Source organism: Pongo abelii, chromosome 15 (genome assembly GCF_028885655.2).
Source record: "Pongo abelii isolate AG06213 chromosome 15, NHGRI_mPonAbe1-v2.0_pri, whole genome shotgun sequence".
NCBI lineage: Eukaryota > Metazoa > Chordata > Mammalia > Primates > Hominidae > Pongo > Pongo abelii.
Window position 1 is genome coordinate 109,969,716 of NC_072000.2, and position 21,612 is coordinate 109,991,327.

The window sequence follows — 21,612 nt, forward strand, 5'->3', positions numbered from 1 at the left end:
GCCGACCAGCCTTCAGGGCTGCCCTTGGCCAGGCTGGGGGTCCGTGTAGCTCACTGGGGTGGTGGGGGGCCGACCAGCCTTCAGGGCTGCCCTGGGCCAGGCTGGGGGTCCGTGTAGCTCACTGGGGTGGTGGGGGGTCCGCCAGCCTTCAGGGCTGCCCTTGGCCAGGCTGGGGGTCCGTGTAGCTCACTGGGGTGGTGTGGGGCCGACCAGCCTTCAGGGCTGCCCTGGACCAGGCTGGGGGTCCGTGTAGCTCACTGGGGTGGTGGGGGGCCGACCAGCCTTCAGGGCTGCCCTGGGCCAGGCTGGGGGTCCGTGTAGCTCACTGGGGTGGTGGGGGGTCCGCCAGCCTTCAGGGCTGCCCTGGGCCAGGCTGGGGGTCTGTGTAGCTCACTGGGGTGGTGGTGGGGGGGTCCGCCAGCCTTCAGGGCTGCCCTTGGCCAGGCTGGGGGTCCGTGTAGCTCACTGGGGTGGTGTGGGGCCGACCAGCCTTCAGGGCTGCCCTGGGCCAGGCTGGGGGTCCGTGTAGCTCACTGGGGTGGTGGGGGGTCCGCCAGCCTTCAGGGCTGCCCTGGGCCAGGCTGGGGGTCCGTGTAGCTCACTGGGGTGGTGGTGGGGGGTCCGCCAGCCTTCAGGGCTGCCCTTGGCCAGGCTGGGGGGTCCGTGTAGCTCACTGGGGTGGTGGGGGGTTGGCCAGGCGCAGCACCTTGGCTCGTGGCCCCTCCCAGCGGGAGCCCTGCAGGTTGAGGTGGAGCTGGCCCTTGGCTGGCTGCCCAGGAAGCGCACCCCCTCTGCAGGGACCAAGCCGGAACCTCCTGCTCAACGGGAAGTCCTACCCCACCAAAGTGCGCCTGATCCGGGGGGGCTCCCTGCCCCCAGTCAAGCGGCGGCGGATGAACTGGATCGACGCCCCTGATGACGTGTTCTACATGGCTACAGAGGAGACCAGGTAGGGCCTTCCCAGGGCAGGCGGGAGGGCTCCGCACAGCGTCCCGGCCCTCACCACCACCTCTGCCCACAGGAAGATCCGCAAGCTGCTTTCATCCTCGGAAACCAAGCGTGCTGCCCGCCGGCCCTACAAGCCCATCGCCCTGCGTCAGAGCCAGGCCCTGCCGCTGCGGCCACCGCCACCTGCGCCTGTCAACGACGAGCCCATCGTCATCGAGGACTAGGGGCCGCCCCCACCTGCGGCCGCCCCCCACCCCTCGCCCGCCCACACGGCCCCTTCCCAGCCAGCCCGCCGCCCGCCCCTCAGTTTGGTAGCGCCCCACCTCCCGCCCTCACCTGCAGAGAAACGCGCTCCTTGGCGGACACTGGGGGAGGAGAGGAAGAAGCGCGGCTAACTTATTCCGAGAATGCTGAGGAGTTGTCGTTTTTAGCTTTGTGTTTACTTTTTGGCTGGAGCGGAGATGAGGGGCCACCCCGTGCCCCTGTGCTGCGGGGCCTTTTGCCCGGAGGCCGGGCCCTAAGGTTTTGTTGTGTTCTGTTGAAGGTGCCATTTTAAATTTTATTTTTATTACTTTTTTTGTAGATGAACTTGAGCTCTGTAACTTACACCTGGAATGTTAGGATCGTGCGGCCGCGGCCGGCCGAGCTGCCTGGCGGGGTTGGCCCTTGTCTTTTCAAGTAATTTTCATATTAAACAAAAACAAAGAAAAAAAATCTTATAAAAAGGAAAAAACCAACCGGTCCTTCCCTGTGTCTTTTGTTCCCAGTCCCTCTCCCTGACTCAGGCCCTGGGCCCCCACCCCCATTGGGCGGCCCTAGGCTGTGGCTCTGCCCTGGAGCCAGAGGCCCCTGGAGAGCCACCTCAGCCAGGACAGCCATCCCAGCCTCTGGGCTCTGTTGCTCTCCCACCTGCCCACAGACCTTCCCCTGCCGGGGCCTGGTGCAGTGCCCTCTGCCCTCCACAGGGGGCAGCAAGCGGTTGCAGGGCCCAGCCCCCTTCCCCAGCGGAGCTGTGCTGAGACCGTCTGTGCGTCTGTGTCTGCCGCAGTGGTGGGTCGGGGACTGCCTCCCAGCAGGCAGAGCTGGCCCTGCCGAAGACCCTGTGGCTTCCCACCAGGGCAGCCAGGGCAGCCAGCGCAGCTGGGCCAGCGAGGCCTTGGAGTGCTTCAGCCAGGGGCCCAATCTCCTGGCCATGTAGAGCCTGGCCCCAGCCGCCTGAGGGTTTCTGCCCAGAGCTGTGGCCCCCGAGCAGGTGTGCACTCTCCACCTTGAGAATCTGCTTAGATTCAGCAAGCACAGTCTCAGAAATGCTGCCTGGCGCATCCTCCGGCCGGGGACAGGACTTGCAGGCCCGGGGACAGGTACAGGCCGGGCCACCAGAAGGAGGGGTCTGGTGGATAGCCTGGCTCCAGACCACCCCACTGGCCGTGCTACCCCAGCTGCCAGGAGGGGTCCGCCCAGGCCTCTCTCAGGGAGAGTAGCTCCTCTGTCTCCCCAGAGCTGTTCCTTTGCTCCCCCAGCCCACCCAGGCGCCCTGTCATGTGGAAATCTCAGACACGGAATGAAAATAGAAACCACTTCTGCTGTCTCCCAGGAGACAAAGATAAGGGGGCGTCCTGGCCTCCGTGGGAGCCTGTGCTGGGGCCCAGCAGTGACAGGACTAGGTGTCAGGGACTCGGCTGCAGTGCACGTCCCACCCACCCTCCCTGGGCTGCTGGCGCCCCCCGCCCCCACCCCAGCCCCCACCAGCCAACTCTAATCTGCAGCCTGCATCCAAGTGACCCCACAGCCTGAGGACTTGTCTGTAGTGCGTCATCAGAAGGCTGGGAAATCAAGCCCCTGACCTCATGAAGGACACAGCTCCCTCTGAGTCCTTTTCCAACCCTGGGGGTCTGGAGAAAGGGAACAGGGGGCTCAGTGAAGACCCCAGCTTCCTTGCCTCCCTTCCCCAGGCCTAGGGCCTGCCTCCCAGTGCTGGCTGCAAGGTTCTGGCCTCAGCAGCTCTTCCACCCCGCAGGGCCTGTCCTTTTCTAGAGTCAACATGTGGGCTGTGAGGTGTCCTAGGTCCTGGGCTCTGTCCCAAGGGCAGGGAGGCCCTGAGGAGATGTGGGGCCCTTTCCCACCCCAGACACCCTCCCCAGCCAGACACCCAGGCTGCAGTGCCCTCACAGGGCCAAGCTCTGGCCACCGGTGCTGGGTGGGGCCTGGGCTGCTTGGGGGTCTAAACCTGGGCTTAGAAATGAGTGGGCACCGGCTGGGGGGAGCATTGGCCTTGGTGCCCAGGCCATGAAGGGGCCTCCCAGCTTTGCTGTGTCCTCGTTAGGCCTTTCCCTGCTGATGAGACAGCAGCCTGCTTCCTGCACCAGCAACCCCACAGGGGCCGCGGCTCCCCAGGGCCAGGGGCATCGCAGGGTGGCAAGGCCATCATGCTGTCATGCCTGGAGACCTGTCCTGCCAGCTCCGCTCCACCCTGCTAGGGTCCTCTGTCCACCACTCAGCCCAGCCTGGCTTCCCTATAGTGGAGCTGAGTGGCAGGGGCCTGCCATCTGCCAGTGTCACAGGATGACGGAAGGCACCAGACCACTGCGGCCCAGGGGCGTGACCCAGCCCCATGCCCGGCCATCAGCCCTGCCAGCTCCCTTCACACCTGCCGTGTCCTGTGCCCCCCTCTCCACTCGGGCCCGTCCCACTCTGTCACTGCCCCTGCCTGTGACCCACCGCAGCCTCAGAGGTGGAGACCAAGGCCACTGCTCTGCACCCATTGATCCTGACCCCTGCCTGCCAGGCCCAGAACAGCCCTATCGCATTAGGGAGCTTCTGGCCGCTGCCCAAGGACTGCGGCTGGGGTGAGGGCAGTGTAGCAGCTGGCACACTCCTTGTCCCACCCCACCCTCCATGGGTCTCCGGGGCACCTGGCCAGTGCCGAATGCCATTCCTTTGCTGCCACCCTGGGAGGGGCCTGCCTCCACCCCCATCCACTCTTCTGGCAGGGCTGGGAACCTTGGGGCAGGTGATCTCCCTCCAGAAGAGCCCTGTGTTCAGCCAGCCCTGTCCTCCAGAGCAAGCCCCACAGGTAGCAGAGGTGGGGCGAAGTCAGGGAGGGTAATGGCTTAGCCCCAGGCTCCCAAGCTGGGCAGAACAGGGCAGGGAGCTGGAGAGAGTTTGGCAGTGGGCCCATGAATCCAGCCTGGGCAAGGCCTTGCTGTGAGGGACCCCTAGGGACCCCTGGGCCTGCCAGGGAGGAAGGGCTGCCCAGAAAAGGTACTGACTGATGCCTCCTCGCCATCTTCTGCCTTGGCTGGCACAGGTCCCAAGTGCAGAGGGGGAGCTGGTCAGGCTGGTCAGTCGGGCGTGGGGGCGGGGGGCATGTTTCTGGCCTGCTGTTACCATGGAAATGGCAGTGGCTGCAGGGTGTGTGTGCAAGGGAGGAGGGTGCTGCCATAGAGAGCCCGGCCAGGGCCACCATGAAAGCCAGGAGCACCGAGGGCCACTGGTTGGCTCACAAACATGCCTGGTGCACCAGGCAGAGGAAACAGGCAGGTCTCTGTGTCCAGCCCACAGCCTCCAAGACACAGGGGGAAGGGTGTCCAGAGTCAGCTGCCCCCATGGGGCCTGATCACTGGGCTTCTGGGATCTGCCTGTCTCCCAGGTCCGACGCTCAGCTGGGGCCAGAAGGCTCAGAGAAGGGCCCACGGGGACAGAGCACCAGGAAGCCTGTGGGTGCGGAGGTGCCCCACCTGGGGCCAGGCTCTACGGGGCTCTAGGGCGGAGGCAGTGTGGTGAGGAGTGGTCAGGCGCGCCCCGGTTGGGAGGAGGCCAGAGTGGCCAGAGGGGTGCGGTGACTGGCATGACCCCTCAGTCTCCCACCTGACCCCTCGAGGTCAGGCCCTGGGCCCCGAGGCCCGCAGCTGGTCCTGGGCGGTGCGGGAGAAGGGACTGGAGTGTCAGCCCCAGCCCGGGGCACAGAGGGCACGCCCACTCCTTCCCCTCCTTCCCTTCCTAACTCCTCACCGCCTCCCCGGCCGCCGCCGCCCCCTGGGTGGAAGGGCTTGGGGTGGACGCCTTTAGCGCGGATCCCTCGGCGCTGGTGCCCGCCGCCCCTTCCCGGCCTCGGAGGCAGACGCAGACCTCCCCACACCCCCTACCAGCAGCTTCTCGCGCTGTTTTTGGAGGTGGCGGCGCCTTCCTTCCTGAGCCCTGCCCTCCACCCAAGGAGCCTTCAGCACCACAGACAGTGTTGGGGCGGGGCGCGGGCGGGGGCGGAGCGGGACATGGAGACCCGGACAGGGCTGGGGGCCGTGCCCGCCGGGAATCTGACTCCGCTCCCGCGGCGCGGCTGTTGCTATGGAAACCGAGCAACAAAGGGAAGCGGGACAGGCGCCGCGCGCGGCGGGGTGGGGGTGGGGTTCTCCCGGAGCCTGCGACCCCTTCCCGCGGGGGAGCGCAAACTGGGCGCCCAGGGCCGGGCGTGGTGGACCCCCAGGCCCAACTCACTAGGGCTCCCCGCGAGCCGAGGGCAAGGCTCCCCGCACCCCGCCCGCGGCCCCGGGGACGGCCCGGCCAGGCGACCCCGACGTCGCCATGGAAACAGCCGGGGCGCGGGCGGCGCCGCGGTCGCCCGGGCGGGCCCCTGTAGACGCCACCTCCGGCACGAGGGGCCCGGGGGCGCCAGGCCTGGCCCGGCTGCCCCGCACCCGCCACCCCCGGCAGGTGCGCCCCGCCCCCGCGGCGCCCCCAGGCGGCCCCCAGCCCGGGGGACGGGTTATCCAGGCCCCGCCCCGGCCGCGGAGCCAATGGGCGCGCAGACAGCCGGGCAGGCGGGGCTGGGCGCGGGCGGTGGCGGCCCGGAGGAGAACGGGCGGAGGGCGCGGGCCGACCGGGCGCACCGACCATGGCCTCCAAATGCCCCAAGTGCGACAAGACCGTGTACTTCGGTGAGTGCGTGCCCGCTCCCGGCCCGCTCGGTGCATCCCGCCGCCCTTCGCGGCCAGTCCCGCGCCGCAGAGCCTCGGCGTAACTCGGGGTGCGCCCGGCCCCGGCCCCGGACCGAGTATGCGCATCCCGGAGCCTGGCTGGCCGCGCTGCCCAAGCGGCTAAAGCCAAAGGGTGGGGCTGCGCGAAAGCGGGGGCGGTCACGCCCGAACCCCGAAGCGGCTTGTGGGGGCGGGGCAGGGACCACCCGGGCGGTGCTTTTGGTACCCCGGGATGAGGCCGGTGTTTTGGGGGAGCGCTCGGGGATCCGCGGACGCATCCCGGTTCCTCGGACGGCGCCGGGCGGGGCGGGGCGGAGCAGGGCGTGGCTGTATGCGCTGGGTGCGTCCCGCGCGCCCCCGTGGGCCTGGGCCCTTTCTCCTGGACCCCCTACACCCGCTGCCCCGGGAACACGTGGCCGGGAACAGTGACCCCCAGCTCCCACTCCGGGCTCCGCTGAGCTGGGCTGGGCCAGGTTTGGACTCTGTCGGGATTCAGTCCAAGCGGGGGCGACCTTGGCCTCTGCCTCCTGCTTGTCCCAACGCATTCCCTTGGCGCCAGCTCCCCCAGGAGTTTCACACGGGGGTAGGGCGGGGGCGGGTGTGACACGCGAGTTCCCGCGAAACTGAGAGGGACCTTGTGCTCAAGCAGCCCAGGTGTCCAGGATCCCTGCCTCCTCAAGGTCAGAACAGCCCTGGCCGGGATGCAGGTGGTGGCGGGAGGAGGGATGTCTCGCAAGGCGGCCCTGGGTCTAGCCCCTCCGGCAGGCGCGCTCCCCCGGTTTGGGCTTACTCACTCTCTGGGCCTGGGTGCGCCCTTCCTAACCCCTTCCTCCTGGCTGATTCCCTGCCCAGCTTTCTCCAGGGTGGTAAGGTCCCTGCCCACCTACCCACCAGCTGCTGCACGGGGGTGGGGGGCAGACTTAGTGAAGCAGAGAGGAGGGCCGGGACCAACAGGGCCCCTGCCCCGGTCGCCCCATACCCAGAATGCGGCCAGGCTGCTGGGAGGGCCGCCACTGGGCTTCCTCGGCTCACAGGGTGGAGGGGGTTGAGGAGAGGTTGTATTTTGCTGTTCCCAGAGAGGAGGGACCGGATTTGGCCTGGAGTGCTTCTAGCGTGGCTGGGAGCCGAGGGGCTTCCGGCTGCCTCGCCTGGAGCCCGCTCAGCCCTCAGTCTCTGTCCCAGCGAGGGCTGTCTCTGCAAGGCTTAGGGTGGGAGACGGTCCCCAGGGCCCTCCTGCAGTCCAACTGCCCATGACTTTGCCCCAGGCCAGGCCAGGCCGGCTTGGGGCTCTCCAGGGTCTTGGCCAACAGTCCTGTGGACAGCCCGGAAAGGCCTGCCTGTCCGGCTGGCCCAGCCTCTCAGCGGAAAACAAAGGCGCTTCAGACCCGGCTGGCTTCTGTCCTGCCTGGGAGGCACTGTGAGGGCGAGGGTCCAGAATCCTGCCCACCCTCACACCAGGCTGCCCCCACTGCTCATACGTGAGTAGAACCCAGGCTGGGACGTCGGAGCACATTGAGGAGGCCGCCCCAGAGCCCATGCAGCCAGGGTGGGCAGCTGGTTTTCTTCTGAGCCATTAGACCCAATCGATTTTGTGTTCCCAACTTGGACCCGTAATATGTGGCCATTGACCCACCCAGCGGGTCTGAGGGCCAGTTCCCTGCCCCCACTTGGCCCACGTCCCAGAGCTGGCCAGAGCTGAGTGCTGGCAGCCCTGGGCTGCAGCTGCCACGGCCGATAGCCATCGAGACTTCCTTGCTGCTGCTGGGACATGCCTGCCCACTGTGCAGCCAGCCCCTGCCTGCCCTGGTGTGTCCCAGCTTCCTTGAGTGGAGTGGTTCTGGTCAGAGGGCTCTAAGCTGGTGCAGCCTTGTGGTTGGGCTGGTGTCCTGGAGGCTGGCCCTGGCCATGCCCAGAGGGTTGTGCCAGGGCCGTGGAGAGCCAGTATTCACAGCCCTCTACCTAGTAAGCCACCTGGGGGATCCCATCTCACTGCCAGGAGCAGCACCCTTGGGCCTCTCAGAGTGGGCTTCGCCCTAGCCAGGTGCCCCTCCCTGATATCTGCCAGACAAAGGGTGCTGGGCCACTTGCTGAGAAAGGGAGCCGGGAGAGCCGCTGGTCCTCGGCCGCCTGAGGGGCTTGGCCAGATTCTGCCAGGCAGGGTGGGCCCAGCCTGCATGCTCCCTCCCCGCAGGGCCTGCAGCTTGTCCCCTTCCCTTCAAAATTCCGGCTCTGCTGGGCCCTTCCTGCTCCTCCCCACCTCTTCCTGCCTGGCTCCCTAGGGAGGCCCCTGCTTCCGTCCACTGGGAAGCAGCCCAGTAGCCCAAGTGTGGGGGTGGAGGCAGTGGCGGAGGGTCCCCGACCCTCAGCAGCTGGCCTCAGATCTTCCATGCCGGTGGCAGCCAGGGGCATTAGGGTGGGGGAAGAGCTCAGGGTTTAGGACGAGGAATCCACAGACAGATGAGGGTCCCGCCTGGAGGACCCACGGGGACGGGGCCAGGCCTTCCCACGAGGGAGCTGGAGGCTCTGGGGCCGCACCTTTGACTCAGCAGCGGGGTGCTGCCAGCCCCATCAGGGCCCAATTGGTGGGGATCGGGGCGTGTCAGTGCGAGGCAGGTGTGAGAGGGAGAGCACATGTGTTGAGGAAGCAGGTGCACTGGAGAGGCAGGTGTGTTGGGTGTAAGAGAAGTGTTTGAGGAAATGACAGGTAGGGGAGAGGCATATGTGTGGGGGGAGGCAGGTGTGTGTGGAGGAGGTGGGTGTGAGGGGGGAAACGGGAGTGTGTGGGGGAGGCAGGTGTGTATGTGGGAGACAGGTGTGTGGGGGGAAGCGGGTGTCGGGGGGAAGTGGGTGTGTGTGGAGGAGGGAGGTGTGTGGAGGGAAGCGTGTGTGTGTGGAGGTGGGTGTGTGGAGGGAGGCGGGTGTGGAGGAGGCGGGTGTGTGGGGGAGGCGGGTGTGTGGGGGAGGCGGGTGTGTGGGGGGAAGCAGATGTGTGGGGGAAGCGGATGTGTGGGGGGAGGCGGGTGTGTGGGGGGAGGCGGGTGTGTGGGGGAGGCGGGTGTGTGGGGGGAGGCGGGTGTGTGGGGGAGGCGGGTGTGTGGGGGAGGCGGGTGTGTGGGGGAGGCGGGTGTGTGGGGGAGGCGGGTGTGTGGGGGGAGGCGGGTGTGTGGGGGAGGCGGGTGTGTGGGGGAGGCAGGTGTGGGGGAGGCGGGTGTGTGGGGGAGGCGGGTGTGTGGGGGGAGGCGGGTGTGTGGGGGGAGGCGGGTGTGTGGGGGGAGGCGGGTGTGTGGGGGAGGCGGGTGTGTGGGGGGAGGCGGGTGTGTGGGGGAGGCGGGTGTGTGGGGGAGGCGGGTGTGTGGGGGAGGCGGGTGTGTGGGGGAGGCGGGTGTGTGGGGGGAGGCGGGTGTGTGGGGGAGGCGGGTGTGTGAGAGGAAGGTGTGTGGGAGGCAGGTGTGTGGGGGGAGGCAGGTGTGAGGCGGGTGTCCGGGAGGCAGGTGTTTGAGCGAGGGCAGGTTCCAGCACAGGCCCCTTCACCGCAGGCACTGAGGGGACTAACAGGGCAGCCCCGGGCCCCTTCTCAAAGGCGGCTCTAGCGGGGTTCCAGGGCTGGGGGCGCTGACACCCAGAGGGAGAACAGGGCCCCGGGGGCGACGGGCTAATACCGGTCTCAGAAGGAGGTGCAGGGCCTGCCAGGTGGAAGGAAGGCGCCTGGCGGAGACCTCCTGAAAGTCGGGACCCCCGGAGCGCGTGGGGGTGGTGGCTGCCAGGTGGGGACGGAGGGGGTGCGGGGCGCGCCGCGGCCCTGACCCCCCTCCCGCCCCTCCCGCCCCTCCCGCCCCTCCCGCGCAGCCGAGAAGGTGAGCTCCCTGGGTAAGGACTGGCACAAGTTCTGCCTCAAGTGCGAGCGCTGCAGCAAGACGCTGACGCCCGGGGGCCACGCCGAGGTGAGCCCCCCTGTGCGGCGCGGGCGGGGTGGGGGTCGCGACTCCCGCCACCCTCAGGCAGGGTCCTGACCCGCGCCCCTCTGCGCAGCATGACGGGAAGCCGTTCTGCCACAAGCCGTGCTACGCCACCCTGTTCGGACCCAAAGGTGAGCTCCGGCTGCCCTTGGCCTGCCCTGGAACCTGCTGGGAGGGGCCTGGCGCTGGCGCTGGGGAGGGCTGGGGGTCCCGGCCGCCGTGGATCCCGGCCCAGAGTCCCCACCCCCCTGGAAAGCCTAGTGCCCCCAGCCCCCAGCGGGCCGTTTTCTGAGACGCCGGGTGGCCGCGGCCCCCACCCCACGTACCCCCACCCGCAGGCGTGAACATCGGGGGCGCGGGCTCCTACATCTACGAGAAGCCCCTGGCGGAGGGGCCGCAGGTCACCGGCCCCATCGAGGTCCCCGCGGCCCGAGCAGAGGAGCGGAAGGCCAGCGGCCCCCCGAAGGGGCCCAGCAGAGGTGGGCTGGGCGCGGGCTGGGGCTGGGGGTTGTGGGCACTCCCGCCCCCGGCCCCGCCCCGCCCTGACTCGTGCGCCCCACAGCTTCCAGTGTCACAACTTTCACCGGGGAGCCCAACACGTGCCCGCGCTGCAGCAAGAAGGTGTACTTCGGTGAGTGCGCGCCGGGGCCCCGGACCCCCGCCCCCGCCCCCGCCCCGCCCCGGGGCTCGGCCTCACTCCCCCCCCTTTGCAGCTGAGAAGGTGACGTCTCTGGGCAAGGATTGGCACCGGCCCTGCCTGCGCTGCGAGCGCTGCGGGAAGACACTGACCCCCGGCGGGCACGCGGAGGTGAGGGGAGCGCAACGGGGCTTGGGGGCCGGGCAGGGGCGCGGGGTGTGGGGGATGAGGGTGAGAGGCGCGCCTGGAGGGGATGGGGGGTGGTGCTTCTGGGAGCTGCGCTGCCGTCTCCCCCACGGGGAGCCGGCCTGCCCGTTCTGGAAGCCTCCAGGTGATGGATCATGGGGGGAGTCTGTGGACTCCTCCCTCAGCACCCACCTTCTGCCCCAGCACGATGGCCAGCCCTACTGCCACAAGCCCTGCTATGGAATCCTCTTCGGACCCAAGGGTGAGTGTAGCCAGGGTGGTCCACGATGTCTTCCCTGCCGTCCGCCTCCCTCCCCTGTTCCCCCGACCCACCCCAGCGGCCTCCCTCCATAGGAGTGAACACCGGTGCGGTGGGCAGCTACATCTATGACCGGGATCCCGAAGGCAAGGTCCAGCCCTAGGCCACAGCGGCTGTCATGATGTGGGCTCACCTGCGCCCCAGACCCTGCAGGGGCCCCCCTGCTTGGCTCTGCTGGGAGAGTGCTCAGCCGCCCAGTCCTGCCTGCAAGCCCAGGGCGAGTATTGGAGGAGGGGCAGCCACGGGCAGAGCGCCATGCCCATCCCTGAGTCTCTGGTGTGTCTGCCCCCTCTGGCGTCCTCTGGGCGTCCCATGACCCCTTCTGTGTCTGCGTGTCCGAATCCCCGTGTGACCCTGTCCCAGCGTTTTCCTGCCGGCCCTGCGCATCCCTGCGTGTCCCTGTGTGTCCCTGTGGCGCTGTCCGCTCTCCCTCTCCTGCTGCCCACCCACCTGCCAGTGTTATTTATGCTGCCTTCATGGGTGATGGCCACGCCCCCACCATGTCCCTGGCAGAGGACTTCCCTCCGGGATCCCCTGCCTGGTGCCCACACGTCCTCGCAAGCGCTCGCCACCCTCACGTGGCCCACCTGCTGTTGAGCCTTGTGCTGTCAATAAACGGTTTGAGGATTGCAGGATTGTCTCTGCTTGTGGGATGGATGCAAATCCCAGACCAGAGTCCCTTTCTCCGGTCCATGCGTGCTCCCAGCCAACGCCCCTGGGCCTGGCCGCTAGTGGGGGTGGGCTCTCCTCCTGAGGGTGATGGTGGGAGGTGGGGCCCTGGGATGTTTCTGAGGAGGAGGGAGGGATGGGGGTGGGAGCGTGGTCCCTGGTCTGGGTGGTGGTGCCCACCCGGATGGGGAGGCAGTAAGAACGCCAAGCTGTGGGGAGGTAAGGAAGGTGGGAGGCATTCCGGGGCCAGGGTCCTGGCCAGGGTCAGGTGAGGGTGGGGTCCATGGAGGACAGAGCCTCGGAGGAAAGTTGAACCTGGAACCCTGAAAATACCAACAGCAGGCCTGAGAACCCGGAGCTGCCTGGGTGTGTGGACCCTGGGAAGCGCAGGAGGGGTCAGCCCTGAGAGCAGAGAGTGTGGCTGAGGAGGGAAGGGGGCCGGGGACCAGAGGAGGGGTCCTGGGCAGAGAATGGGGAAGCTGGTGAAGGGTGGGTGGGGCAGAGGTCTCTGGCAGCCCAGGACTGGACTGGGAAGCGCAGGAGGGTTTGGGGGCTGTGGTCAGAGCAAGGACTGGAGGGGCTCAGTGTGGCTGTTTCCAGCTGTTGTCCATAGGGTGATGGACGGGCTTTTGTGGACAGGCCTGCCTTGGCCTGGGGTGTGGCCCAGGGACAGAATCCCTGCCCAAGTGCTCTGGTAAAGGTTTTAGTGATGACCGACTCGCCCCTGGCCTCTTCATGGTCCAGGGTCTGCCCTTTCAGCCAGGGGCCCTGGCGGCTCCAAGGAGCTGTCCCCTCCCCCGCGCCCCGCCTTTCCTATGCGCCACTCCTTGGGTGCCCACTAGAGAGCGCACTGTTCCATTCTGGCAGCACAGAGCAGAAACGTGGAGACCTTCCCCAGTGGCTGAGCCCTGTCCTGGCGCCATCTGGACTCCCCTCCTTGGTTTATGCTCCTCTGCCCCTGGCACCACACCGAAGTTGCCTTGGCCCTTCCTGCAGTGAGGGGCACTCAGACCTGGCCACCTCCAGGCCCCTGTCCCCAGTGCTACAGGGTGGCCGGGGCTTTTATGCCTCTTCCCTGCTCCCAGCCGTTGGCACAGCCCCCTGCCTGGCCACCCTCCAGCCCATGGGCTCTGACGGAGCTGAGCCTGGATGCTGAGCCCATTGTCCTGAGAGCAGCCATCCATGTCCTGGTGGGGCCTGGGCTGGCTCCGGGGTCCAGCCGTACCACAGCTGCCCTCCATCCAGGCACCCAGTGCGGCCACAGCGTCTTCTCCCACCTGGAATTCAGCCAAAACCCCCAAGGCCTGACGTTGCAGAAAGGACGGCCACTCCCCAACCCCAGGCAGAGGGGAGGATCAGGCAGGTTCCAGACCCCTGCTCACAGGAGAGGCTGAGATGGTTCCCCTTCTCATCCCCTCCTGCCAGGCCAAGGCTTCCTCGTGTGTGTTGGGGGTTGTTTCGGGAGAACTGAGGATTCCCGGAGTGCCCGTCTCCGCCCTTGCTGCGGGCTCCCAGGGTTGCATGGGAAATTCCTGCTTTCAGCTTGGCGGGGCGGGGGTGGGTGGGAGGGGGACTGGAGAGCTCAGCTGGACCCCCCTCCCTTGGGAACCTCCAGTGGAAACTATGTCTTGAGGAGAGTGGTGGGTGGTGTGCCCTTCCCTAAAAGCTGGGCGTCGGTGGGGGATTTGTGTGCTAGAAGACCCGCCAGGGTCGCTTGCGGGGATGATGTGGGTAAGGGGTCTCCTCCAGAGATCAGCCCCTGACCCCGCCAGGGACAGCAGCACCCCCAACCCCAGGTCTGGCTGGGGCAGAACCATTTCCTGTGGGGCCGGTTTGAGGATGACGCCTGCCTGCCGTGTTTGTTTCCAAGTCATTGTCATGGAAACCGGGGCAGTTGTTGCTACTGTTTGTCTGGACTGCGTCGCTGGGCGGTGTTGCTGAGGTTGGCTGGGTGCCCACGGCACTAACAGGGCTCGCTTGGTGTCTCCAGCTCCAGGAAGCTATGCCCTCCCAGCCGCCTGCCAGCCAGGTGCTCCCTTGGGTGCCCACAGACCCAGATATCCCCTAAAAGGGAGGGGAATCTGGAATGGACTCTTTTGCCTTTGGGCGTGCCTCCTTCTCTGTCCCTGCCTTGGGGGCTGCTCTGGCCTCAACCTTCACTCTCTCCTATTTGGACCCATGCCTGGCCAGTGAGGCGGCTCTGAAATGCTATCTGCTCCATCCCTCCCCTTCAGAACCCCTGGGAACCAAGTCCAGAGATCCACAAGGCCCTGGTGCCCCTGTGGAGCTAAGCTCACACCCCGGCGCTCTGTTGAGCCGAGCTGTGCCGCTCCCTGTCTGTACCTCCACTGTCCAATCTTCCCGTGCCTCCTGGCCAGGTCCCTCCAAGGTATGCCCCACTCCAACCTGGGCTGGTGGGGCCCTCACTGGTGCCCCCAGCCAGGCATCTTTGTGGGGCCAGCTCAGCCTGCAGCTACCCGTCTCCACTTCTTCTGGCCCCTGCCCCAGACCCCCAGCACCCTTCCTCCAGGCCCTGCCCAGCCAGTGACCGCAGCATCAGCCCTGGGTACCCTCACTCCCAGGGTCTTCCCTAATTCCTGGACCCCTTCGGACTCCACACAGCTGGGACTAGCGCCCCTGACTCTGACCCTCCACAGGACGTGGTGGGGCACACCTCCCTCCCGACCCTGGGTCCAGCTTACTGGGGGCCGGCAGTAGCCTGAGAGGTGGATGTGGGGAAATCACCCAGTGCCGTGGGCCTCTAGCTCTGGACCGTGGAGGGCTGGGCACAGGCAAGGGCAGGCTGGGGACCAGGACGGCCAGGTATGGGCAGCACTTTCCCCAGCACCTGATGGGCTTCAGGTGGGGGTGTGGGGTCCAGCTGCCAGGCGGGGAGGCTGGAATTTCAGTCTCCAGAATTCCTGGGCTATGGCTGTAAGACGCTGGGTACTAGGCCCAGCCTCAAGGGAGGGGAGGGAGGGCAGGGGCGCCCCATCTGGCCAGTCTGTGGAGCCCAGGCAGGGGTGCAGCCCTATTGGGGGCAGGGCTGGCTGAGGGAGCCCCCTCCTTCCCTCTTTCCACACCTTGCCACGTCTGCTCTGGGAGAGGAGGAACTGAGCAGCCTTCCCACCTGCTCGGGGCTGGAGGTGAGGCCTGGAGGACAGGAGGGGCCTGGCTGGTAAGCCTGTCCCATCCCAGCCCCATGCCGGGTCTGCCCAGGGCAGGAATGGCCACTGGGCCCAGTACGGCCAACCACGGCCAGACCACAGGCCAGACAGGGGGTCCCGGGAGACAAGCAGCTGAAAATAGACCCTGGGAACTTGGGAGTGTCTGAGACTCAGCTGGGCCGAGGGGGAGGGGCAGGGAGGTGGCCCCTGGGGAGGCCTGAGGTGGGCGTGGCCAGCTCCTCGCTATCCTGGCACGCGTATTGGCAGTGCAGGACACCTGGTTGCAGAGCATCCAGGACAGGCCTGGCTGGCCTGCAGCCCCGGGAGGGCACCTCACACCTGCCCACACTCTCAGCCTGGGCAGGGGGCAAGGGGAGGTGGTGGGGAGGGCTCCAAGGACAAGGAGGGGCATCTCAAGGCAAGTCCCCAAGCTGAGTCTGCAGAGGAAGGAGCCGTGGGCCCAGAGGAGCAAAATGTTCCTAGAGGGGTGGACGGTGGGATTCCTCAGGGACAGTGGGGCCCAGCCCTGCCTCTTGGGTCACCCTGGTTCCTGGAGCCCAGGCTTGGCTGCAGGTTGCCACACCCCAGCCCCTGTGGGCTTCAGCCAGAGGGCCAGCAGGAGCAGGCCAGGGCACAGGGATGTGTGCAGAGGGCAGGCTGAGCAGACAGAGGAGGTCTCCGAGATGCACCTGGAACACTGCAGCAGCCCCCGCCACCCCCAGGTCTAGGGCCCTCTTGCTGTCCAGGTGCAGGGTGGAATGTTCTGGGCATAGAGGTAGCCTGAGGCGAGCAGCTGGGGAGCTCCGTGTCCCTGTCCCGACCACTCTGTCCTCTGTTTGTTCCTGCAGCAAATGCCACCAGCACCCTGCAGAGTGGGCTGAGAGGTGCAGGGGCTGGGGTTTCCAGCCAGCCCAGTGGGCCCGAGTCAGGCTGGCCCCATGGACGAGGTCAGTGCCCTGCCCTAGGTGCATCCCCAGCCAGGTGAGAGCCAGGTGAGCTGACAAAGCCGGAGGCCTAGTGCCTGGGCTGGGGCCGGTCAGGGGCAATGTGTCCCAGAAGCTGGCAGGACCCTGACCTGCTCAGATGGAGGTGGGCATTGCGGGTGGGATGGCCTGAACACGGAGTGTGGGTGGAGAAAGGAGCTAGAAGCTGGGGTCCTGCAGCTGATGAGGGGTCCCCACCCCCAGAGCACAGGGTGGATGGGGAGTGCAGCAGAAAGGGGGTTTGAGGGGCACGTCAGTCTGTGGCTGAAGTTTAGGGAGGGTTCCAGGGATTGTGTGTATGTGACTGTGCGTGTGTCTCTGTGTTATGTCTGTGTCAGTGAGTGTGTGCGTGTGTATCTGTGCATGTGTCTGTGTGTATCTGTGAGTGTGGGTGTCTGAGTTGAGTGGAAAAACTGCTGTGAGCCAACGCAGAAGGCACGGCCCCACGGCGAGGGCATCCTGCCCCCCACCCCACCCGTGACCGTGGCGACAGGAAGCGACAGCAGGGAAGGCCAGGAATGGACTCATCACCCTGGTTTTCAAGGAGGGGCTCCCCCATGGGCAGGGCGGGTTGGAGTCCAGAGTGTGGGGGAAGGGACCATCCCTGGGGGTGGGTAGAGGGGAGGACAAGGACTGGGTCATTGTCCCTATCTGCCCTGGCTAATGTCTGTACATGAGCTGCAAGGCGCCGGCCAGGAGCTGGGATGGGCTGGGGAGGGGGCTTGACAGAAATATGGGCGGACAACTGCGAGAGGGACCACACACATGCTCGCGGGGACCCCAGAGACCCCTGATGGACACACCCACACAGGTATGTCCACGGGCACCAGGCACACACGTGTGCATCAGGCACTTGCCCTGCACCTCTGCACCCGGAGCACGTCATCCTGGTGGGGGTGTGGACAGCGGTGCTGGGCACCCTGGGGCTTGGGGGCAGCACACACCCCAGGGGAAGTGCAGTGAAGAGCCCCTGGCCTCCCCAATACTGTCCGGGCTCCCCTGGCCTCAGAGTGGGTTTTAAGGCTCATGGGCTGGAGACTGGGGGTTCCAAGGTTGCAGGACAGGAGTGCACCCCTGCTCTGGAAACCTTATCTCTGAGGTCTCAGAACGGGGGATGGGGAGGGCTCCGATGGGCCCCTGTGGAATGTGCTATCAGACCCCAGGACTTAGCTCCAGTCCGGGACAGAACTGTGGCCTTAGAGGGGCCCCAGGAGGAGGGCAAGCAGGATGTGGCCTTGGGCTGGGTGTGCTGGTGTGGGGCTCTCTGGAGTGTGGCCTCTGTGCCAGACGCCTGTGCCTTGGCCATCCTACAGCCCTGCTGCCCCTGCCCTCTCCCCAAGCTGGGGCCTGGTGGCAGACAGGGCAGGGCAGGCGGCTTCTCTTCCTCTCAGTGCAGGCCTCGAGGTGCCGACATGCGGGGGGCAGGCTTCAGGGAAGGTGAGGTTGGGATCACAGGTGCAGTTAGGGCTCAGGGCCCGCCAGGGGTAGGCCGGCGGCTCCTGGGGCCCGGGACGATGGTCTCCAGCGCCCCCAGCGGGGACAGGGCCGGCACAGGCCCAGTGGAGATGGAGGGGGAGATAAGGACGCTGGTTAACAAGGCTGACAGGAGGGATGGTGGGTGGGGAGGAAGGGCAGCACGGCCCTTGTGCTGTGGGAGCTCGGGCACCGAGCCCCACGCAGCACGGAGGTGAAGGGCCTGCAGAGAGAGGGCTCCCCTGCTCAGCGAGAGGAGAGGGGGCTGACAGTGACCTGGGCTCCCTTCCTGAGGCTGGCCCCAAAGCCCCAGGCCAGCGCAGCTCCCTCGGCCCTCCTGAATCTGGGGGGCGGGTGAGGCGGGACAGCCTCCGCCTGGCACCGGGACCATCCTCCGCCTAACTTTGCAGCGGACTTGGACCGCTTTGGCCGCCCTGGGCGCTTCCCGCAGAGATAAGGGCCCCTCCCTGCGCCCGGCCCGGGCATCTCCGAGCCGGCCTGGGGGTGGCTGAACTCTCCTTTGCCGGCCGAAACCCCAGCCCCCGCAGCCGATCGGTCCTCAAGCTACAGCTCCCCTCGCTGGGAGTCCCCGCTTTTGAATTCCCCAGGGATGTTCCCGCTGCGGTCCGATGGAACTCCCAGAGCAGCGGAGGTCAGGGGAGCTAGCAGAGGCGGGGACGCCCCTTGGGAGTGAGGGGACTGACAGGGGCGACCTCCTAACCCTGCGTGGGATGGAAGGTCAGAGTGGGTTCCTCGGTGGGGGGTAACAGCGGGGGCTCCCTGGCAATTGTCCCCGACCCTCCGTTCTGGGGAGGGCAGGATCAGCGCGCGGGCTGCTTTGCATCTCTTTGCATTTTAGTGGTGTTTGGTCCAGTCCTGGCCCGGGCGGATCTGGGGTTCGGGCGGGTGCCGGTGGGGTAGGGCTGGGGGTGGGACCGGCGCTTCCTGCTGCGGGTGAACCTTTTGCCTCGGAGCCTGGACCCGGGAGACACCACAGCGCTGGGCTAGGGGCGCGGCTTGAACTCGCCTAAAGAGCCGCGCCCCCTCAGTAAGTCCCCATGGCCCCCTGCCCCCCGCGCTCCGTCCTCAGTCAGGCCCGGGTCCTGCCTGAAGGCGGGGGTGGACCAGATGATCTTTCTTGGGCCCTGGGCCTAGATTCGAGGTCCCCAGGGTCCAAGTCCTGGGTTCAGAGGGCGGGGCGCGAGGGGCGGGGTATCCAAGGGGCGGGGTCCCGGGGTCCCTGAAAGGCGCGGACCGGGCCGGATCCACCCAGTCTCGCGCCTGCAGCCCGTACCGCCCCAGCCGCTGCCGCCTGCACCGGACCCGGAGCCGCCATGCCCAAGTGTCCCAAGTGCAACAAGGAGGTGTACTTCGGTGAGCGCGCCCACACCAGCCCCGCGAGGAGCCGCCGCCGACGGGGCGACGGGGCTGGGGGCCGCTCAGGAGGACCGGGGGCGCTGGGTCCCCGGGGCGGCGGCCCAGCCTGCAGACGCCTCAGCCTGGCCCGCCGCCTGCCCCGGGATGAGGGTGGAGGCCCCTGCGTCCGAGGGCCCTGGCGATCTCTGCCTGTTCGCGGTCTTGCTGTGCTCGGCAGGCTATCTCTCGCTCTGAGCCTCCCCGTTTCTGGGTCCTACGGTCTCTGCCGTCTCCTCTCGGGCGCGCCCTGGGTGTGGGACCCGCAGGGCTGGAAAGAACGCCGGGCTGGGGCCGCGCGCCCTAGCGCTAAGTAGAAACAGACGCGGAAACCGACGCCCGGGGCGCCAGCCTTCCTGCCCCGCGCGCGCGAGCCCCGAGGGGAGGGAGGAAGTGGGAAGTCACCCCTGTCCCCGCCGAGAAGGGCTCTCGCAGGCTCCACCCTTGCCACCGCAGAGGCCCGGGGCTGAAAGCAGGCAGCCAGGCCCAGGCCCTGCTGACCTAAGCCGCGACCCCTGACCCTCGGCCTCGCCCTCCAGCCCCACCCAGCCCTCAGGCGCAAGATTCCCGGCCGCACCCGAGAGTGCCCCGGGGACCAGCGACCCCGCGCTTTGTTTGGTTGTATCGGCTCTGGGGATTGGAGATGCCCCCTCATGGGGGGTGCTGAGACCTTAGGGTGGGCTGCCAGGCTGGGCGGATGCGGCCCAAGTGCACAGGGCCTTGGGCAGAGCTGGCTGCAAGAGGCGGGTACGCCAGTGGTGGGTGGGTGCCGCGTCCTGCAGCGTCTCACCGGGGCCTGTCTGTGCCTCTGCAGCCGAGAGGGTGACCTCTCTGGGCAAGGACTGGCATCGGCCCTGCCTGAAGTGTGAGAAATGTGGGAAGACGCTGACCTCTGGGGGCCACGCTGAGGTAGGTGGGACCCACCCTGGTGGCAGGGGCCAGGGGTGATGGCATCCCCTTACGGCCCTTCTCTTTGCAGCACGAAGGCAAACCCTACTGCAACCATCCCTGCTACGCAGCCATGTTCGGGCCTAAAGGTATGCTCCCCTCCTCCCCGCCCCACCCCACAGCCTCCTCCACCCCAGCCTGTTGACTTTTTCCACCTTCTCTGCAGGCTTTGGGCGGGGTGGAGCCGAGAGCCACACTTTCAAGTAAACCAGGTAGGTAGGACCCCACCCCCTATCCTGCCCCCTGGTTCCACCCTCGGGATGGGGATGCCCCCTCCCAGGGAGGCCTGACCACTCATGGGGCCCAAAGGGAGGCCGTGGACGCTGCACTCATGTCTGTGCCTGTCACTCTCTGCACAGGTGGTGGAGACCCCATCCTTGGCTGCTTGCAGGGCCACTGTCCAGGCAAATGCCAGGCCTTGCCCCCAGATGCCCAGGGCTCCCTTCTAGCCCCTAATGCTCCAATAAACCTGAACACTTGGAAAACCTGTGTGTGTACATGCGCGTGTGTGCTGGGGAGTGCCGAGGGAGCTGCAGTGGGGCTCTGGCTGCAGGCTCTGCCACCGGCGCCTGCTCTTCTGCTGCCCATTGCCCCTCCCAGGGGGCCATTCCAGGGTCTCATAGGCCAGGGCTCCCTGTGCAGGGTGAGTCCAGGCCACCCTAGACAGCCCACACCCAGCCCTGGCACTCTGAGTCCGCCTCTACAATTCCCAGATCCTCAGAAGTGCCTTTGAGCCCTCCTGGCCTTCTGGGAGTGGGGAAGGGGGGCTTTGCAGGCCACCAGCCAAAGGCTCAGCAGGCTGAGAGGCCTGGGGGTGGGCGAGGCTGGCCTCGGGTCAGAGGGTGAATCAGCTCATGCTGGCTCCCTTTCTGAGATGCTCTGGGGGAGTTGTGAGAACTCCTGGCCTTCCTCCTTTCCACCCCCCAACCCTGTCCTCATTCCCCACCCCTCCAGGCCAGGCCCAGCTTCTGCAAGGGCCTGATGAGGCTGCTCTGCCCCTGACCCAGACACCACTGCCCCATGTGCGTCCTCATCTGCCACATACCCTGTGCCCAGGGACTTACCCAGTGGCCCGGCGTCCAGTGGGGAACTTGAGTACTGGCCGTGCACAGGGGCTGGGGGGCCTTCTGGAAACTCCCTTGTCAATTCAGCCAGCCGCTGCTGACTGGCCACCTTCAGAGACCCCCTTCCCCACACTGGCTACTTAGATTCCGGCCTTGGCAGAAGGCCACCCCTCCGGACACCCACTGATTTAAAAGAGCCCAGGGGTCTGGCCCTGCCTTAGGGCTGTGGTGGGCGTGCTGCAGGCTCAGCTCGACAGGTGCTGTGGGGGCAGTCTAGGGTGGCCCGCAGGGTAGGGTGTGTGGGGGTGATTGGGGGATTCCTGGAATTCCAAGAGCTGGGAGCCACAGCACTTTTGATGGGTTGGGGGCAGGGGGTGCTGAGGTGAGGCTGGTTTCTGGGTGGACGATGGTGGGTGGAGCTGAGGGAACAGCTCTTTGAGACAGCGACCCCTGGTGCAGAGAAAAATCCGCAAGCTTGGGGGTTGGGAGATCGCTGAACAAGGCCGCAGAGGTGCTCCGCCATCTCCCCCACGCTTCCTGCCAAGTTCCTGTGGCGCCGCGGTTCCCCACCTCCTGCTCCCATCCCCCCGGCTCCCGCCGCCCTGTAGCTCGGCAGGTGCAGTAGGCGCTCCGAGGAGGAGGCCCTTTAGCTTCAAGGAACCCGCGTGGGCGGGGTGACGAGCGCAGTCTTCCTACTGGCGCCGTGAAGGAGATCGCGATGCGCCGGAGGGAAGGAGGCTGCGGGCGGGGAAGGACGCAGGGCGTGCGAGGAGGGACAGGAGGGGCTTGCCCGAGTGGGGGCCCCGAGGCGGGGCCGGGAGGGCGGCCTGGAAGAGGAGGTCGGGGGCGAAGGGGGCCGAGGAGGAAGGTGGGGCC

The 21,612-nt window shown here is 67.1% G+C and overlaps 3 protein-coding genes across 8 annotated transcripts in view; all 3 read left to right on the forward strand.

Moving 5' to 3' along the window:
- The window catches only part of MTA1 (metastasis associated 1), a 51,190-nt gene extending 49,505 nt beyond the window's left edge, over positions 1-1,685 (forward strand). For all 4 annotated transcript variants that reach the window (XM_024231557.3, XM_024231558.3, XM_024231560.3 and 1 more), the window contains 2 exons: positions 798-949; positions 1,022-1,685. In XM_024231557.3, coding sequence (XP_024087325.1) covers positions 798-949; positions 1,022-1,172 — 303 coding nt within the window. In that variant the 3' untranslated portion in view covers positions 1,173-1,685. The remainder of the gene's footprint in view (positions 1-797; positions 950-1,021) is intronic.
- Positions 1,686-5,800: 4,115 nt separating this feature from the next.
- CRIP2 (cysteine rich protein 2) lies at positions 5,801-11,651 on the forward strand. Of its 3 annotated transcripts, none has more exon segments than NM_001132772.1 (8): positions 5,801-5,882; positions 9,768-9,862; positions 9,951-10,008; positions 10,216-10,356; positions 10,440-10,508; positions 10,591-10,685; positions 10,905-10,962; positions 11,055-11,649. In NM_001132772.1, coding segments are annotated over 8 exon segments (627 nt in total). In that variant the 5' UTR covers positions 5,801-5,839; the 3' UTR covers positions 11,123-11,649.
- A 6,588-nt stretch (positions 11,652-18,239) lies between these two features.
- On the forward strand, positions 18,240-20,159 carry CRIP1 (cysteine rich protein 1). Its single transcript, XM_024231581.3, has 5 exons — positions 18,240-18,685; positions 19,539-19,633; positions 19,704-19,761; positions 19,839-19,884; positions 20,032-20,159. The coding sequence occupies exons 1-4, from the start codon at positions 18,646-18,648 to the stop codon at positions 19,877-19,879; spliced, it is 234 nt and encodes a 77-aa protein (XP_024087349.1). The 5' UTR covers positions 18,240-18,645; the 3' UTR covers positions 19,880-19,884; positions 20,032-20,159.
- Positions 20,160-21,612: the final 1,453 nt, after the last annotated feature.

Bases quoted from the DNA above. Each gene is read 5' to 3' on its own strand.
- CRIP2 (XM_063715265.1), top strand. From the start codon at position 6,253: ATGCGCTGGGTGCGTCCCGCGCGCCCCCGTGGGCCTGGGCCCTTTCTC. The intron at 10,009-10,215 runs GTGAGCTCCGGC...CCCCACCCGCAG, and splicing joins CACCCTGTTCGGACCCAAAG to GCGTGAACATCGGGGGCGCG. The intron at 10,357-10,439 runs GTGGGCTGGGCG...TGCGCCCCACAG, and splicing joins CCCGAAGGGGCCCAGCAGAG to CTTCCAGTGTCACAACTTTC.
- CRIP1 (XM_024231581.3), top strand. From the start codon at position 18,646: ATGCCCAAGTGTCCCAAGTGCAACAAGGAGGTGTACTTCG. The intron at 19,634-19,703 runs GTAGGTGGGACC...TTCTCTTTGCAG, and splicing joins CCTCTGGGGGCCACGCTGAG to CACGAAGGCAAACCCTACTG. The intron at 19,762-19,838 runs GTATGCTCCCCT...CCTTCTCTGCAG, and splicing joins AGCCATGTTCGGGCCTAAAG to GCTTTGGGCGGGGTGGAGCC.